Genomic DNA, 19,146 nt, shown 5'->3' with positions numbered 1-19,146 from the left:
GTAAGCAGCCAAAGCAGACCCGTTTTATTTCTCTTCCTATGTGTGTATATCTTTGCGTAATCGCAATCTGGAGGCTTTGTTGAAAAGCTGGAGGAGTTCCGGGCGCCATATTTTAAGGAAGACATTGACAAACCGGAACACTTCTAACCTAGGATGACAATTGGTTTTGGAAACGCAAGTTCTACGAGCAACGATGGGAAGAGCTGGATACGTTCAGTCTAGAGAAAACAAGGTTAAAGGGAGACATGACAATAGCTGCCTCCAAATAATTAAAGGACTGTCACTGAAGGATGGAGCAGACTTGTTCTCTGTTCCTCCAGAGGGAAGAACTAGAACAAATGAATGGGAAAGTCAGCTAAATGGCAGAAGAACCTTTCCTTACAGTAATAGAACGAGATGTTGGACTGGGTGGGCCACTGGCCTGATCCAACAGGCTCGTCTTATGTTCTTATGAGCTGTTTGAGCGTAGAACAGATTCTGCCTCAGGATCTCTTTCGCTGTCAGTGTTTAAGCAAAGGCTGGATGGCCATCCATTGAGCATAGGGGATTAAACGGCCTTCCAACTTTTTGGTTCTGTGTACCTGCACAATGCGATAAATTCCTTCAGAAAATTGCACACATTCGGAACAGAACAAATCTTGGTTTTGAGGGGGACATGGGCAGTTGGGGTATATTGCCCCCTCCGTGTCCTACTTTTTAAAATAGGCCTATTCACAATCCATCAGACATCCTTGGAAAATAAAAGCTGTGCTTGGGCCTAGTCCATTTGTTTAGGACTGTCATAGATGGCATTGATATCTGGAAGATACAGAATCCTAGAATTGTAGAGCTGGAAGGTCATCTAGACCAGGCGTCGGCAATGTTTTCCGACCATGGGCCGGATCATTCCCACGGACGATTGTCCATGGGCTGGACATACGCAGAAGCTATTTCCGGTGCCACGCTGCCCATGTCCGTGGCACCGGAAATCGCTTCTGCGCATGCTCAGAAGCTGAAAAGTGCACCTGCGCAGAAGCCATTTCCAGCACCACTCGGTGAGTCCCCGCACCACGCCAGTTTAGCACAGTGCGTGGGGGACTTGCTAAGCGGGCGGCTTGGTGACCGGGCAGCTCGTGGGCTGGATAAACGGGCTCTGTGGGCTGGATCTTCAATGCAGGAATTGAATGGTCAGGTCATGTAAACTACAGTCTGACAAACATAAACTAAAGAGAGGAGGAAGCCCTTTCTTTCAGGCTGCTGCTGATGGGGAAAGGCTTCACCTGCTTAATTTTAGTGTGTCAGGAAAATTGCTATTACTGTACAGTGAGAGGAGCAAAGCCACGAAAAAGTCCGCAGTCCTAAACATTACTGAAACTATCCCTCCCTCTATTCCCAATGTTCAGAGGTGGGTGCCATCGTTTGTATCAGGAATGGGAAACCTCTGGAGGCTTGGCTGATCTTGTCCCACCAGCGTGGTAGGGAGGGGTCCATTTCTCCCTCCGAGGCCATTTCACCCCCAAACCACGCCTATATGTCAATTGGTGACATTACTGGGGTTCAATCCTGCTGGGTGCTGCTTCTCCATAATGTTCCCTCTGGGGAAAAACGCCAGCGAAGCAGACCCCCCCCCTCCCAACCTGCAGGTCAACTTTGACAGGCAGCGGGACTGCCCACTTGTCAGCCGGACGCCAATTGTGGCATCAGGTGATTGACAAGTGGGTGGCCCCGCCCAGCTGTCAAAGTTGGCTGGCAGGGTGGTAGAAGATAAAAGATTTGGTGCACCAGGCCGGGAAGCTTCCCCATCTCTGGCTTATGTAGTGAAAATGCCACCATCCATCCATGCACAAAAAAGAGGTATCAGTCAAGTTGGGAAAACTCCAGGATTTGCAGAAGTACTTTCCCCTTTTCTTAGTAAAGCAACCCAGAAGTCTTATGCCAAGAGTGAACTGGCAAGGTTCCCCCACCCACACAAACCCTGAGTCTTCATACTAGTTAGTTTTACAGCTCATGCAATTTTTCTTGCTTAGGGGTGGTGTAAGGATGACAGCATGATGCAGACTTGGGAGAGGCGTTGTATTGCTCATCAGCAATGTCACAGACACTATCCAATAGGTGCCAACAATATGCGCAGAACCGCATTATGTTAGGCTTGCAAAACCCACCGAGCTCATTCAGCCAAGGAAATGGTGACCTGCCAGGCGTGTGACATACACTCCCCACTCCCCAATCTGCCATCAAATGTTCCATTTTTGCAATCTGAAGAAAGGACAGGAGATTATACAAGCCCCCCCCCCCCCTGCACTGCCTTGCATTCTGGATGGCTTTTTGGGTGAAGGGAAGTTCAAGGCAGCACTACAAATTGCACCAGCCCCAGTAGCCAGAAAAATAATCGCATTTCCCCGCCAACAATAATATATCTTGCAATCTGCATGTTGGGGAAATGCATTATCCCTGAAACGGAGCCACTTCCTTGGGTAAAGGTTTCTGAATTCTATCTTAACAAAAGGAGCCATGTATATATATATTTATTGCACTGTAAACAAATTGCTTATTTGATATGTGTGCTGTTGGAACCACCTCCACGGAACACATGTGCATGGAAGACATTCTACGCCATCACAGTTCCCTGGGGATGACCGTGAATGGCACGACGGGGCTGCTGGATTCCAGGTCCAGAGCCGTCAGGAAGCACTCCACAGCCGCTTCATTTTTCCCCTGAGCATGAAGCACATCTCCAAGGCTGTTCCAGGCTTTGTGGCTGGTGCTCTGCACCTGGACTGCGTCCTGCAGAACCTTCTGAGCCAAGCTTCTCCGCCCGAGCCTGTTCAGCACCAGCCCCTGCCAAGGAAAAGCAAGCCGGTGTTAGCACATAATAAAACCAAGCCGTTCAGTAGTGTGCCCGGCAAGGAAATAATAGAATCATAGTTGGAAGAGACCACAAGGGCCATCCAGTCCAACCCCCTGCCAAGCAGGAAACACCATCAAAGCATTCCTGACAGATGGCTGTCAAGCCTCTGCTTAAAGACCTCCAAAGAAGGAGACTCCACCACACTCCTTGGCAGCAAATTCCACTGTCGAACAGCTCTTACTGTCAGGAAGTTCTTCCTAATGTTTAGGTGGAATCTTCTTTCTTGTAGTTTGAATGCATTGCTCCGTGTCTGCTTCTCTGGAGCAGCAGAAAACAACCCTCCTCCCTCCTCTATATGGCATCCTTTAATATATTTGAACATGGCTATCATATCACCCCTTAACCTTCTCTTCTCCAGGCTAAACATGCCCAGCTCCCTAAGCCGTTCCTCATAAGGCATCGTTTCCAGGCCTTTGACCATTTTGGTTGCCCTCTTCTGGAGGGCACGTTCCAGCTTGTCAGTATCCTTCTTGAACTGTGGTGCCCAGAACTGGACACAGTACTCCAGGTGAGGTCTGACCAGAGCAGAATACAGTGGTACTATTACTTCCCTTGGTCTAGATGCTATACTCCTATTGATGCAGCCCAGAATTGCATTGGCTTTTTTAGCTGCTGCATCACACTGTTGACTCATGTCAAGTTTGTGGTCTACCAAGACTCCTAGATCCTTTTCACATGTACTGCTCTCAAGCCAGGCAGGAAAATAGGAACCAGGCAGGAAAATAGGAAGCTGCCTTCTGCAGAGTCAGGCCATTGGTTCATCTTGCTCATCCTCTAACAGCATCCTGCTCCAACCCTCCAGATGTTTTGGACCATGACAACACACACACCCACACACCCTGGCCACTGGACATGCTGCCTGGGTCTGTTGGGAGTTGCAGGATAAAACATTTGGAGAGCACCAGGTTGGGGAAGTCTGATCCAATCCATCACACCTTACATTCTGGTGACAGGCCTGCCTCTTCAAACACATTGGTGGGGCAGGATGTGCCACTTTAAAAAGGCTGGTGCCATTTTAAACTACACCCCATATTTTTATTATCTAGTCCTCCAGGGTGGGTACCTTTTCCCAGTTGCAGCTGGTAACAGCAGCATGGGATGTAGTGCAGCCATAATGTGTCGGCGTAATAAAGCATAAGAAAATGTAAATCTGTATAACTTTTAGGTAAATAGATGGCAAAAGAAGGGCATATATGACACCCATGCTCAGTTTATCATTTATTTAGAAACTCCCTGCTGCATTTTTCTCCCCCCCCCCCCTGCTTCTTTTCTGTTGATCATACTTCTGTGTACTTTTGGTGATGAAGAAGAAGAAGAAGAAGAAGAAGAAGAAGGGGATACCATATACAGGGATAAAGTGACAAGGAGTCCCAAACCCTCCTGCCGCCCACAGTTTCACCCCTGCAGTCTGCCCTCTCCTCCTTTTTGCATCCAGGACTTAGTGAAACCAGCCCAGCCTTCCTACCGGCTGAAACTAGGAAAGAAACCACTGCTTGGAATAGTGGTGTGGCCCCACTGGGGGACAAATTCCTTCCCCAGGGGGATTATGGTTGTGTACATACTGTACATTTAAAGTGCTCCCCACCCCCCACCCCCAAAAATGCATCCAGGGAGCTGTAGTTTATCCCTCACAGAACTACCATTCCCAGGAACCTCAAACTACAGTTCTCAGGTTGTGTGTGTGTGTGTGATCCTGCTCCCCCAACACATTTTAAGGGGCAGGGAGATACAGTGGTACCTCTACTTACGAAATTTAATGCGTTCCAAATGCACATTCGTAAGTCGAATCCCATAGGAATGCATTGGGAGAAAAAATTCGTAAGTCAAAGCAACCCTACCTAAAAATTCGTAAGTAGAAAAAATCCAATCTAAACCGCATCCAAGATGGCGGACGGAGCTCCATTCGTAAGTAGAAACATTTGTAAGTAGAGTTATTCATAAGTAGAGGTACCACTGTAACAAAAAGGGATATAAAGGCATGCAATTTGGGAAGGGAAAGGTTGTGGAGATAAGAGCCGATTGTGAGAGAGAAGGAAATGGCTAGATCAATTTAGGAAAATGCTAGACCACAGCTGGACAGAATAGCTGCGCAAGAAGTCATCTACACCTGGGGAAATCGTCCAGCTGTTCCATTGTGTGTGTGTGTGTGTGTTTATAAAAGAAACCACTGGGTTTCTGAGCTCAGAACCTACCCACCTCAATGATGAATGGAAGAAAAAACATGGGGTGTTTTGTTCAGGTGCCCTGTTATTCCACAGTAAATGCCCATTGTGGAAGCAGCCCAGGATATAAAAATGCTGATAGCTTCCTGGGTCTCAGGATTGGGCTGAAGGATTACAGTCTCAAGAACTCTTTTTCCATTTTTTTTTACAGCTCCGTATTTTTGACTCCCTAAAGCTGGTATGACATATAGCACTGAACACTTTGTTTCCCTGAAGAACCCACCCCTTGAGAGATGCTGAGCTCTGGCAGAATTTTACATATCCCCACAGAGTCTGGCAAGCAGTAAACAATGCCTTCATGTTGTTGCCATGTAAGAGTCCAGCTGGGATCTGCCCACGATGCAGAATGGAAAGGGGGGTGGGGAGAGAAAGAAGGATATTCATATATCCTCCCGCGAAAGGGCAATTTACATTTTTAGCTGGGCATTTTTTTTGGTAGGTTTCCTAATGAAAGTTCAGTTTCTCGGTTTCCATAGAAACTCCTCTTGTTGAGGTGCATGAATAATTTTTATGAAATCAGCAGAGATCTAGGGAAGATTAGCAATTAGTAGAGTAGCACCTCGGGTTAAGAACTTAATTCGTTCTGGAGGTCCGTTCTTAACCTGAAACTGTTCTTAACCTGAGGTACCACTTTAGCTAATGGGGCCTCCCGCCACCGTGCTGCGATTTCTGTTCTCATCCTGAAGCAAAGTTCTTAACCTGAGGTACTATTTCAGGGTTAGCGGAGTCTGAAACCTGAAGCGTCTGTAACCTGAAGCGTCTGTAACCTGAAGCGTCTGTAACCCGAGGTGCCACTGTATCCTGTTTTTATTTTAAAGCAAATAATTAACAGCATCACCTCCTTGTTATGCTGGGCAAGGTGGAATGGCTTTTCTGTTTCGTTTCTCTACATGAGTTTTATTTATTTTCCTTAGACCAATATATAATCTGCTGGGAGGTAAAGTCTCAGGATGTGTCCTGTGAATTCCACAGAGGCTCTTAACTCCTGTTTGCATCCAGTCACATCCTAAGTTGGAAAGGAATGTCACTGTGTTTGTAAGACTATAAGGAAGAGGGCTGCTGGGCCTGACTAAGGGTCCACTTGGTCCAACAAGGACTCTCCTCCCTTCCAGAGGGGAGGGATTGCGCGCGGGGCCCGCCTCCCGCGTCTGCAGGGGTGTGTGGTCGGCCGCCTGCACCAGGCCCTCCCCGCCGCCGCATCACACCCCTCTGCCAGCCAATAGGGCTCACGGGGGCGGAGTTCAGCTCCGTTTAAACGACTGCTGCGGCGGGAGATTTCTCTCTTTGCATTCCTGCCCTCATCGGATCACCCACCCTCCCTCCCTTTAGGCATGGCTTTTCTTTGACCTTGCTGTGGACTTCGGTTGGTCGCCTTGGTTGCCCAAGGGGCCTGGTAGAAGTTTTTTTTTAATCCATTTGGCAAATTGGCACCAGCCTCTTGGTTTTTTTCCGCCTACCTCATAGCAGTTCGTCACAACTTTTGCTATTGGCGGTTAGGCATTGGATTATTCAATATGTGGTGTATCTGTGTTGTGTGTCGGAGGTCAGGTTAAGGCCATCACCTACCTCCTAGGGGTATCCTGTTAAGGGGATCCGGCAGTTGTGGATCCCGTCCGATGCCCTACTGGGGTTAGGGCCAGGGCACGACCCCCGGTGACGTCAGGGGAAGCTTCCAGTTGTATTTGCATCAACAAGCTCCTCCCACTGTTCGTTAACCTTTAAGTGTCTCCACACCGGTCGGGTGGAGTCACATGTTGCGTTCCCTCTAATGCCTAAGCCAATACCACTCACATGCTACAACCAATAAAGTTGTGGCCTTTATTTACCCATTAACCTAAAATCACGTGTCCTTGTGTCTTATTTACTCCACGCGGGTGACGGGTCATCGACGCGCAACCTCTTTCGCACAGCAGCCGATCAAATGCTTCTGGGAGCTCACAAGCAGGCAGAAAGTAAATTGTCCTTCACCATTACTGCCCACCAGCCACCAAAATCTGGTGACATAATGCCTCTAAACTGGAAGCATCCATTAAGCCAACAAGGAGGATAACTGTTGATAGACTCATTACCCATGAATGTGTCTGATCATCTTTTAAAGCAATTTTAAGCCAGCAGGTCCCATAATCACATTTTGGTGGGCAGCCAAGTTCCCTAAGTGAATTTTGTGTTGTGCGAAGAAGCACTTTCCGTTTTGTCTGTCCTGAATCACCAGCCTGCCGCTTGGTTTTGCAGGATTACCTGGTGTTTTGAGAGAGGAAGTAAAGGGCTTCTGCTATCCAGTTCCACTGCACACAATTTCAAAAACCCTGCCCATATCCTTTCTTCGATTACTCCCTACAACTGTCCACTGGGCCTTCAGTCAAAACTCTCCCCAGGCTACCTCCATCATGACCCTTCTTCACTTTAGTGTTCTTGCCTGGCTGAAATGTGTCCTTGGACTCTGATAAAGCCTCATGCTTACCTACATGGAAGATAAAATCACAGAACTGTAGAGTGGGAAGGGACCCAAGGGTCATCTAGCCCAACCCTCTACAATGAATGAATGAATGAATGAATGGCAGCTAAAGCATCCATGACCAATGACCACCCAACCTCTACTTTAAAAAACTCCAAGGAAGGAGCATCTACTACCTTCCAAGGCAGTGTGTTCTACTGTCGAGCAGCTCTTACGATCAGAAAGTTTTTCTTGATGTTGAGATGGGATCTCTATTCTTGTAACTTGAACCAATTTATCCAATTTATGCCCCTAGATTTTTAGGAATGTAAGGGGCTTTATTATACTGGCCATTGTGCCCAAATTCAGAGTGGGCTCTGTGAAGAACATCAGCCGGCCATTTAGGGCCCCTTTTTATCTATCAAGGAATGCAAAACAAGGTATAAAAGAGAAATGCAGTAGCTCAGCTGTAGAGCACCTGCTTTGCATGCAGAAGGTCCGTGGTTCAATCCCTGGCATCTCCAGTTAGGGCTGGGAGAGACCCCTGCCTGAAGACTTGGAGAGCTGCTGCCAGTCAGTGCAGACATTACTGAGCTAATGGACCAGTGGGCTGACTCAGTAGAAGGCAGTTTCCTTCCCATGTTCTTAACGAAGAGGAAAGGAGCGAAAGAAAGCCACCCTGCTCTTTCTGACATGATTTCGTAGGCAGAAGGAATAAAGCGGGAAAAACATTCAGATCTTCCCTGCCCCCCTGACAATCAAAGGAAGACTCCCATCTAGGGCACAAAGGCTGTGGAAGGCAACCCACTGGTCCCCTCCTCCCTCCGACTCCTGCTCTCTTTCATTTCGCCAAATGTTAACAGAACCCACTGCTAATGCCTTTGAAGCTTAAGGATGATAAAACATTTATTGGCATAAAAGGCAGGCCCCTAGGCAGCCTTTCAGAAAAAGCCCAGCCTCTGATCACTTCCCAGGGAGCCTCAGACAAACAGGAGAAGAGAAACAGGGAAGTGGAGGCAGAGAGGAGAAAGAGAAGCCTTTCATTTCTTCCAGTCCTGCTGAATGTCCTCGGAGCCTAACAGTGGGCTGCGTGGAATGCTCTGCAGACGGTCCCGCTTTCTCCGAGACCTAAATGGAAACGGAGCAGCGAGCAAAGGAACAGAAGGGCGTGCCTTGTCCACGCATTTAAAACAGACGCGGCACAATGCTCTGCTTGTCTCCCAGAGCCAGCCTGCGGCTCTGAGGGCCACCAGCTCTCAGGAGCAGAGGATGTTGCCACAGTGGCAGCTTTGCCAAGGACTGCAGAGGGGCCTTTGTCAAGCACAAATAAGAGTGCTTCCTGCCCCCTCCCATGCCAAAGGGGTGTGTGTGTGTTTTTTCTCTCTTTTAATGCATGCTCAGGCTGTCCTCATGCTTATTCAGTGAGGCCAGCAGGATTCCACAAGGCTTCTTAGTTCTGGGACAGATGACACTAAACATACTCCTGGCTGGCAGGCAGGCAGGCAGGATGGGAGCATTGTTATGCTGTTTGCATTTACTTTCTGTATGCACCGCCTGCCCCTTTCAATTCACTGTTTACCCAAACAACATTTCTTTCTTCCTCCAGCCCATTCTTTGGGCTACAGGACAGGCTTTGTATGTGTGTGCGCATGCTAGGTGGAAACACTATATGGAGAGACGGCTTTCTCCATCTGCCCCTTTTCTCCAAAGCACTTGACTTTCTTTTTCTCTTTTTGGTGTGGGGCAGGGGCGGGTGGGAGGTTGGGGGGCGTGTCCACTGATTCTACAATTTGCGGGGCAGAGGGGCATTGTTGCTGGCATCCGTCTGTCTCAAGAGACAATGGAGTATGCCTTGAGGGGTGAAGTCTAACTGCTGCATTGGCAGCAACAAAGTCACTTCACTTGCGGCACAACCCTGGGCAGTGTATACGGAGGTACTGAGCTGCCCGGACAACAAGACCTCCTTCTTGGCCTCGCTGATGCCTTCTCGGCCTTTCCTTTCCTCCAAAGGAAAGCAGAGCAATACATTTGGCACCAGCTTGGCTGCAGGAGTTGCTGGAAGGAGGCCTTAGGGTGAGGACCAAAGGTGGGCAAACTACCCCAGAAGGAGCACAATGTTTTATCCACCCGATGTAATACCCCTCTTCTAACACCCCAGACTAGGGGGGAAGGGGAGCTTGTTGCAGCAGGAGGGGGAGACACCCATGCCTCTTCACTAGCCGGACTCATCTCTGCCTCTTGGCCTCCTGCCTCTCCTGCTTCTGCCTCTGATTCTGGACTACTCTCTGTCACAGTCTCTCCCAGCTCACTAAGCCCTGTTAACCTCTTCAGCTTCTGACCCTTCCTCCTCCCAGTCTTCTCCCTCTGACTACTCACTGCCATCTCACTGCCACTCCCTGGGCTCTGAGCCTTCTTCCCTTGAGGGTTCCCCAGCTGGTTCCTCCCACCATTCCTCTGCATCCAACCAGTCCATGACAGAAGGGCTGTACCACATGTTATTTTGGCACACCTGGATCGGATGCTTGTCCCTCCCACATTCATAACAGTCTCCCACATCTCTGTTCTCAGCTCCACGGCTTCATAATAAGACAACTCCTCTTCCATGCTGCTGTTTCATCAGCCAGCCGCATCTACATGGCACACAAACCTGCACATTCAATAAATTCCACAATAATCCATGGCTTCAAACTCCACAGTGATGATGTGCCCTTTCTCTCCCTCTTGTCTCCTCAATCTCCCTTTCTCTTTAAGAGCTCTCCAAATTCTTTGTCCTCCTCAGCGAAGCCTGTTCTGGCATCAGCTGAAAAGGGCATTCTAATGCAGGCTGAGCCAGCCCAGGGCAATTCAAGTACAGAAGGAAAAGCTGAATTAATGATTTAAAAAAAGAGATCACCCATGACAGGAGGAAAAAGAGACACAGTGCATAATGTAGGGCTCACCCAGCACATACCTAGGTAAATCTGGGAGGCAGAGCTGGGGATCTCTGCAGATAAAGCAAACTAGGTTATAGGACAGGGGTGGGAAATCTCAGGCTTGGTGGGGTGGTGATGAATGAGTCTCCCCAGGTCTCTTTATGTGGCCCTGCAATTCTCCTTCGGCCAGGCCTCCCTCCTCAGGTTACACCACTCACTAAATGGACCCAGATTGTTTTTAATTCCATATAATCATAGAATTGCAACAGTTGGAAGGGACTCCAAGGGTCATCTAGTTTAGCCCCCTGCAATGCAGGAATCTCAGCTTTAAGCATCCATGACAGATGACCATCCAACTTCTGTTCAAAAACCTCCATGAAGGAGAGTCCCCCATTTCCTGAGGAAATCTGCCCCACTGTCAAACAGCTCACTGTCAGAAAGTTCTTCTTGATGTTTCAGTTGGAATATCCTTTCTTGTAACTTGACTCCACTGGTTCGAGCACTACCCTCCGGAGCAGGAGAAAACAAGCTTGCTCCATCTTCCATATGAGAGCTCTTGAGATATTTGAAGATGGTTACCATATCTCCTCTCAGTCACCTCTTTCCCAGGCTAACGTACCCAGGCTTTCCCAGGCTAACACATCTCTTTCCCAAGCTAACATACCCAGCTCCTTCAACTGCTCCTCATAAGGCTTGGCTTCTAGACCCTTGATCACCCTAGTTGCCTTCCTCTGCACACGTTCCAGCTTGTCAATATCCTTCTTAAATTGTGGTGCTCAGAACTGGCCACAGTATTCCAGGTGTGGTCTGAGCGAGTCAGAACAGAGTGGTAATATTAATAACAGTAAAAAAGAAAATGCAGAGAGCAAAACCAACCTCTGTATCTGGCGTTTATTGACCTGACTAAGGCTTTTGACACTGTAAATCATAATACCCTGTAGACTGTCCTTCTGAAAATTGGCTGCCCAGATAAATTTGTAAATATCATTCGGCTCCTCCATCAACTTTGTTGGACTGGTCATGTTGTGCGGATGCCTGATGATCGTCTTCCAAAGCAACTACTCTATTCCGAACTTAAAAATGGAAAGCGTAATGCTGGTGGTCAACAAAAGAGGTTTAAAGACTGTCTCAAGGCAAATCTTTAAAAAATGTAGTATAAACACTGACAACTGGGAAACACTGGCCTGCGAGTGCTCCAGTTGGAGAACAGCCTTTACCAAAGGTGTTGTGGACTTTGAAGACGCTCAAACACAGGACACAATGGAGAAACGTGCTAAGAGGAAGACACGCTTGGCAAATCCACACCGTGATCAACTCCCACCCGGAAACCAATGTTCCCACTGTGAAGGACATGTGGATCCAGAATTGGCCTCCACGACTTACGGACCCATTGTTAAAACCGTGTTTATGGAAGACAATCTTACTTGGATACGAGTGATCGCCGAAGAAGAAGAAGAAGAAGAAGAAGACTATTCGTTAACAGGGCCTGGAACTATATCCCCCACTCTCCCTCCATTAAAAATTAGGCGCCAGGACCTGCCCTATATCTTCTGCAGTCAAGAGAGCTTCAAATAATTTGTATCACTTCTGCACAATCTTCCTATTCTCCATTAGGAGAAACAGTGCAATTCTCTATGCCTGAACGATACAGCTGTGTGGATGGGACTCATCATACAAGTATTTCCCAATCAATGCATGACATTGGCACTGAACATGTGGCTGAACATGGGGAGAGGGACCCTAGCTGCCCACAGAAGGTCCCAGGTCCAATCCTTGGTATCGCCAGCTAAAAAGGCTTAGGCATCAGATGGTGTGGTAGATCTCTCTCTAAGATCCCGGAGATCTGCTGCCAGTCAGAGCATGCAATACTGGCCTAGACTGGCAAACAGCCTGATACGGTATAAGGCAACTTCCACTATACACCCAGCCCATGTAGCATGCAGTCCGCAGTCCGTAGAGAAGTATCTCTTGCACCAACGAAGATGCACACAAAGGCCTGGAGAAGGGGTGGGAAACCCTTTTCTGTCAAGGGCCACATTTCCCCACAGGTAATCTGTTGAGGACCACATGCCAGTGGTGGGTGAAGTCAAAGCCCAAAGTGGGCACCAGCCCGCTTCTCTCTTTCTCCTGGGCAACCCCTTTTCTTTATCTCCCTCCCATTTCTCTCTCTTTCACCCCTGGTTTCCCCTGCATGAAGGGGTTTGAAGGCTACTCGTTGCCCATGTTGGATATTATTATCTCTCTCTCTCTGTGTGAGAATCATTTGTTCCAGAAACAAGAGAAGAACAGAGGAGAAGTTTCAAGAAGCAGCAGAAGGCTGAGGTTCTTTTGTCTATGCAAGGACATTTTATGTGGGAACTGTTCTTTGGACATGCATCTTCAACCCTGAAGACGCTTCCAAGGAAGGAGCTGCGTTGAGATATAACTCTGCTATGTATGGCACACACGCACAGCGACAGGGATGCCACACCCAATCCTTCTAAATAACCCATCAGAGGTTGATGGATTGGTCCAACAGCCCATTCCTAGCCAAGGGACTAGATTTGATATTGCGGGGTACGTGTTCATTTTGCTCGAGAGTTTTCTGCTCTCTGCAACCTCATTTCTTTCGCCTATTATTAATGACATCATCCATATAATTTACAGCCAGTCAGCTCCTTCACACAGGCAGCGCTGCTGTAGCAGCTACTAGAAAATGCAGAAAGATGTAACCAAGAATGCATCAACCTTTGGGGGCCCTGGCTCTGCCGTGTCTCCTGTCCTTTGGGGAGCACTTCTTTATCTTTCCTTAACCTGAAATGATTCATAAATCATAACCCTTTATGCATCAAGAGGCATCCCTGAATTATATATAGCTCTGTATTTTCTATTACATGCTGAAAAGAGAAAGGATGAGAGGGGGCGTGTGTGTCAAGTCAAAGAGAAGATAAAGAATTAAAAACTTCCTATAAATATTGCATGCTCCTTGATGGGATGGGGGTCCCTCTACCTAAAACATTATGATATTAGAGAGCTGTAACGTATTTCACTGTAAGGTTCACTGATGTGCATTAATCCTAGTAGCTCCTGAGCTCACCTCTGCAAAATTGCAAGCGGTTAATGTCATAGCATATGCATGCTCATTGCTTGGAATCATAGAACTGTAGAGCTAGAAGGGACCCCAAGGGTCATCCAGTCCAACCCCTTGCAATGCAGTTATCTCAACTCAAGCATCCTTGACAAATGACCACCCAACCTCTGCTTAGTAAATGATGGCTGCAAAATGAGCAAATGTCCTGCATCACTAGCACCACTGACCCACCTAGAGCTATCTTCCACCACAACTGAGTGAAATAAGTTCACAGGCTCAGCTGCCAGTTCCCAAGGGTAGAGATACCAAGAGGTGTAGCTGCTTGTGGGAGGCAGTTCTAGAATGGCAGTTGTAAGGGGAAGAGAGTATAGAAAACCTCCCCCTTTCATCAGAAGTGGCTCCTCCCCAAGCAGCGAGGGAAGCGCGGGCTCTGAAGAGGCTAGTCAGGAAACGGATAGAGAGTGCCAGGTCTCTAGCAGCATGAGAGATCCCTGGCTCCACAGGCGGGAAGAGAGAGGAGGGGAAAGGGGTGAAAGGGAAAGCACGGAGTGTAGACCTTTCCCCCCCGGTTCCGGAATTACGGAGGAGAAGAAAGGGGAGGAGATTCACTGTCCCGCGACTCTTATGTTGGGAGAAGTCGCGCAGGGGGGCAGTGCCAGATTCTGCATCGGAATAAGAAGACATGTTTCCAACACCCCGTAACACTGTAAATAGAGTGCACCAATAAAGACTGTTAAAAGACAAGCATGTGGAGAGTCGTTACTCTAGAGTAGTCGCAACAACCTCTGACAGCAGTGCAGCAACAGAATAGGCAACTTTACTTAAGGACAGGCCTGTGCTAAGGTAGGACTGCACATGTCCTGGCTCCCATCCCAGAGGCGACAACGATGTGTAAGAAACAGAGTTTAAGTAAAGGCTTACACCAATTCAGGCCAGATCTAAGGTACAGGCTGCCACTGGCGTCACTTGAGTTCAATAACGGCATCAGCGTCCAAGACCAGACAAAAACTGTCAAGTCACCTTAATACCTGGTCACGCTCCTCCTAGCGCTTCCTCATGAGACTCTCTCCTCCAACAAGATTGATGTGCTTAGAGCAGGGGTTCCCAACAAAATTTTCTCGAGGACCCCTCATTGAGCCGCTATTGTGACAAGGACCCCCATTAATTCCTAATCCTAAAATTAAAAAGTAAGAGCCAAATTAAGAGTCTTTTTATATTTTATATTTATACGTTTTTTACAGTTCTTCCTCTTCATCTGTAGGCCTTTGTCGTTTTAACGAACCACTTTTTAACCAACGGTCCATTTTTAACTACGCGAACTGTAGCTTCCGCGAAAAACGCTTTGTTTACAAACACTACTGTTTTGCAAAGAGACAGTGCGCGCCAGGGAGGAGGGAGGGGAATGGAGAAGACAGGGTACCTGCGCAGTAGCGCACAAATGAAGCCGACGCCCGCAAAGCATCTTGGGGAGGTGAGCATTAGTAGAATGCGTGCGCTGCCTCTTTGCAAAACAGTAGTGTTTGTAAAGCGCCACCTAATGGCATACAGCAGAACTACTGTCTCTATCTAATTCTAGTTTTGCGCTAGACTCTGCTCATGCAGGAAGCGGCCAAAACAAAAAATCTGTTATCATACGAAATATATTTAATATATTTTTTATTCTAATAGCATCTTGCGGACCCCTCTGGCATAGCTCGCGGACCCCTGGGGTCCCCGGACCACCTGTTGGGAACCACTGGCTTAGAGACACATGCTTCTCCAAACAGGAGCCTGTTCCCAATGATGGAGAGGGCACCAAATTCTTGGTTCCACTCCAAGTGAACTATGGACCACTTTTCACTATCAGCAGAATGAAGGGGCAATGCTTTTCCTGGACTGTACCACTTCAGGTTGCAGGTGGTAGTGGCTAGGCTGAACCTTTCCTCTGACAGATTCTACCCTCCACAGGGAAAAAATTCAAACAAGAAAACCCCCACACCTACAGCCAAAAGAGGCACAGTCTAGAAACAGTTTGACTATTTGATTCCTGTAATGATTAAAACCAACTGGGACAACGTGCAACGCTATAACTACAGAGTATAGCTAGATTTTAGCTGTTGATCCTACTGAATAAGTGAATGGGGGGGGGAGAAGTACAATCTTGCAACATGCACACATTTCCTAAAGTCTGCCTAAATAATAACTGTGTTGACATTTGACCCATTATTATAATTTTACTGTGTGCAGCCAGTATACACCATTCTGCTGCTGGATCCAAATGACCTGGTTGCCCTGGAAAAAGAGGAGTCCCCCCCCCCCTGACCCCAGTTTTAATTCTCTTGCATTTGGATTCTGTTCAAAGCCTGTCTGAAATTCCACTGCTCCCTAAGGAGTTGGCTTTTTAAAATAAAAATAAAAATATTTTGAGATATTAAGAAACACAGGAACATTCTTGGGATTCTTGGCCAGGCCTGTGAGCTAACCGAAAAGAAGCCTGGTAGAGCCTGTGGGGAACCGAAGGAAGCATCCAAACAATATTCTTGCAATTCCCATTCAGGACTGCCAGGGTACAGTCTACGGTGATGTGCATTTGACTTGGATTCAGCAGGCAGTCGGGCCACTGCTCATTCCACTCCATTCCATCCTCTTATTTGTGCTGCCCCCTCCCCACCTCCAGCCCTGCTCCTAACCACACGGAAGACAAAGGGACAGGTACCGTAGATGCTCGGTCTCTGCAGTGTAATAGAGAATTTCAGAGCAAATGTGCATTTTGAGTTCCAGTCTCAGTGGGAATGCAGAGAATGCCCTTCGGAAAGCAGAAGCTTCCCTCCAGCCCCTCGCCGCCCTGGACCCTTCCAGTTAAACATGTTCCCTGGGTTGCCACCCATTCCCGCTCCATGCTTCGTGTTAAATGAAGATAAACCAGACCGTAAATTTCAGCATGGGGTTTGCATTATAAGCAGAGGGGAGAGAAGAACAAGAGCATTTGCAGTAATGTTGCAATCGAGGTGCTTTGATGGGGCCTCTGTGTTAGTAGCTAAATACTAGATCAGGCACCCCCAAACTCGGCCCTCCAGATGTTTTGGGACTACAACTCCCATCATCCCTAGCTAACATGACCCAGTAGTCATGGATGATGGGAATTGTAGTCCCAAAACATCTGGAGGGCCGAGTTTGGGGATGCCTGTACTTGATGCTGCTGGTGGGTTTTGCAGTTAATTTAGCATACTGCACACAGCTTTTCTTTTTATTCAAGCTTCAAGGTTGCCAGTTCTCAAAGGATCGGTTTGCCAATGGGCACAGAATGTCCATTTACGTTTTAGGAACCAGAAAGGGGAGACTTGAGCAAAGCGAGAGCGACCAGTGTTCTCGGATTCTGTATCCTGACTCTTTCCCCTTCCTCGGCCTCTCTCGGTGCCCCCACCCCCGGGATTTTTGCTCTTACATATGCCATGTGCCTGCAGCACAATAGCGTGAAGCAGGTGAACCGCTGAGAATTCGGCCAGGAAGCCTCATCAGATGGTGCAGCGGCTCAAGGGAGAAATTTCATTGCTTAGAATGGCCTGATGAACATGCTGCGGCCATATGCTGTGGCCTATGGGGTCATGTGCAAATGAGTGAGGAAAGCATCCATGAAGACCTAGGCAGTCATGTGCCCTTCCCTCCTCAAGTTTTACAATGAGAAGCACTTCAGGAAGAAGAAAAATCTCAATACTGAGATTGGGACTCACATCACACAATCCCTGATCCCTGAAACACACTGAAACTCCCCTCTTATTTTCTCTGTTCTTCAGGCATTCAGCAGCTATAGCTTGCTGTTAGAAGGAGTGGTTCCTATAAAATTCAGGTATATGACTTCTTGGGGAAGTTCCCAGACACTACAGAACTGGATACAAGTCACCCACAGAGAGGTAGATTCATGCCATGACCATAGTTCCAAGATGGAACAAACTCAGATGTATCAGTTACAGGTAGGTAATAATAATAATAATAATAATAATAATAATAATAATAATAATATATTATTTATACCCCGCCCATCTGGCCGGGTTCCCCCAGCCACTCTGGGCGGCTTCCAACAAAGCATTAAAATACAGAAATCAAACATTAAAAGCTTCCCTAAACAGGGCTGCCTTGAGATGCCTTCTAAAGGTCTGGTAATTGTTGTTCTCTTTGACCTCTGGTGGGAGGGCATTCCACAGGGTGGGTGCCACTACCGAGAAGGCCCTCTGCCTGGTTCCCTGTAACTTGGCTTCTTGTAGCGAGGGAACCGCCAGAAGACCCTCGGCGCTGGACCTCAGTGTCCGGGCAGAACGGTGGGGGTGGAGATGCTCCTTCAGGTATACTGGACCAAGGCCGTTTAGGGCTCTAAAGGTCAACACCAACACTTTGAATTGTGCTTGGAAACGTACTGGGAGCCAATGTAGGTCTTTCAGGACCGGTGTTATGTGGTCTCGGCGGCCGGTAGCCGTGTTGGTCTGCCGTAGTCGAAACAAAATACAAAAAAATTCTTTCCAGTAGCACCTTAGAGACCAACTAAGTTTGTCATTGGTATGAGCTTTCGTGTGCATGCACACAAAGGTATCTGAAGAAGTGTGCATGCACACGAAAGCTCATACCAATGACAAACTTAGTTGGTCTTTAAGGTGCTACTGGAAAGAATTTTTTTATTTTGTTCAGATGTATCAAACTGTCTTGTCAACCAACAACTGTACAAGCTGTATTTTCATAGCGAGCAGGTCGCGTGCCCTGGCGCTGAGGGGCGGAGATCGCTCCGGTGCCCCCACCCTCACAGGGCGCAGCGCCTTGCCTACCGGCCTGGCAGCCCGCACCACCAGGACTCTACCTAGAGCCAGCCCTGCTCTTGCCCTCTCTATTTGAGCATTATTGGGGGTGAGAAGTTGCAGAGAAATGCCATGGAGGGATCATGTCTCTGGAAACTACTGTAGTTTCTAATGTTATTGTTGATGCAGTCTTGGGTGGCGGCGGGGGGTGGGCATAGATTAAATGAAATCAGGAAGAAAGTGTCAGTCAGTAAAGCCATGGCTAGTACGATGAGGAAGCTGGAGTGCCAGAAAAATTTGGAAATAGCCCTAAATTATTTTAGCTCTCCAGTCCCTTTTGCACCTTATAAAAATGATTTTGGCGTTACAACTAAAACTTCAATTCTATATACATAATTAAATATTTGGACAGGGATATATAGATAGATAGATATGGATAGATATATGTATTTAAAGAAAAAAGTCACTTTTAGAAAATGCCATAGAAGAATAGGTTCCTGCCAGAATTCAGACAGATAGAAATGTTTCATGATCAGGATAAAATGAACCAAAGCCAATTAGTAAAGACATCCTGCATTCATCCTGCATTCAGATGCAGTTAGCCTGTCATTGTGCCTATTTCTGCAGGCACAACACCTCCAGCATATGGAAACTAATTTGCAGAACTGCTCTGCCATTGCCTCTGGGATTCCTTTGTTGTTTGCAGCTAGGACGTTGCCCAGCCATAAGCGTTGCTGTATTAATAGCCCGCTGAGAGTGAAGAGCAGATCTGGCTGCTTCCAGTCTCACAAAGCAGTGTGTGCCTTGCCTCAATCCGGCAATGATACGTGCCCCTTGCCCAGCCCCTTCACCAAAAAA

At 47.6% G+C, this 19,146-nt stretch overlaps 1 protein-coding gene across 1 annotated transcript in view; it reads right to left on the bottom strand.

The window, feature by feature from the left end:
• Nucleotides 1-240: 240 nt before the first annotated feature.
• The window catches only part of TTC7A (tetratricopeptide repeat domain 7A), a 160,969-nt gene continuing 142,063 nt past the window's right edge, over nt 241-19,146 (bottom strand). The window contains exon 20 of the mRNA XM_035111163.2: nt 241-2,817. Coding sequence (XP_034967054.1) covers nt 2,596-2,817 — 222 coding nt within the window. The 3' untranslated portion in view covers nt 241-2,595. The remainder of the gene's footprint in view (nt 2,818-19,146) is intronic.

Source organism: Zootoca vivipara, chromosome 3 (genome assembly GCF_963506605.1).
Source record: "Zootoca vivipara chromosome 3, rZooViv1.1, whole genome shotgun sequence".
Classification (NCBI taxonomy): Eukaryota; Metazoa; Chordata; class Lepidosauria; order Squamata; family Lacertidae; genus Zootoca; species Zootoca vivipara.
This window is presented reverse-complemented; position numbering and strand designations above follow the sequence as displayed.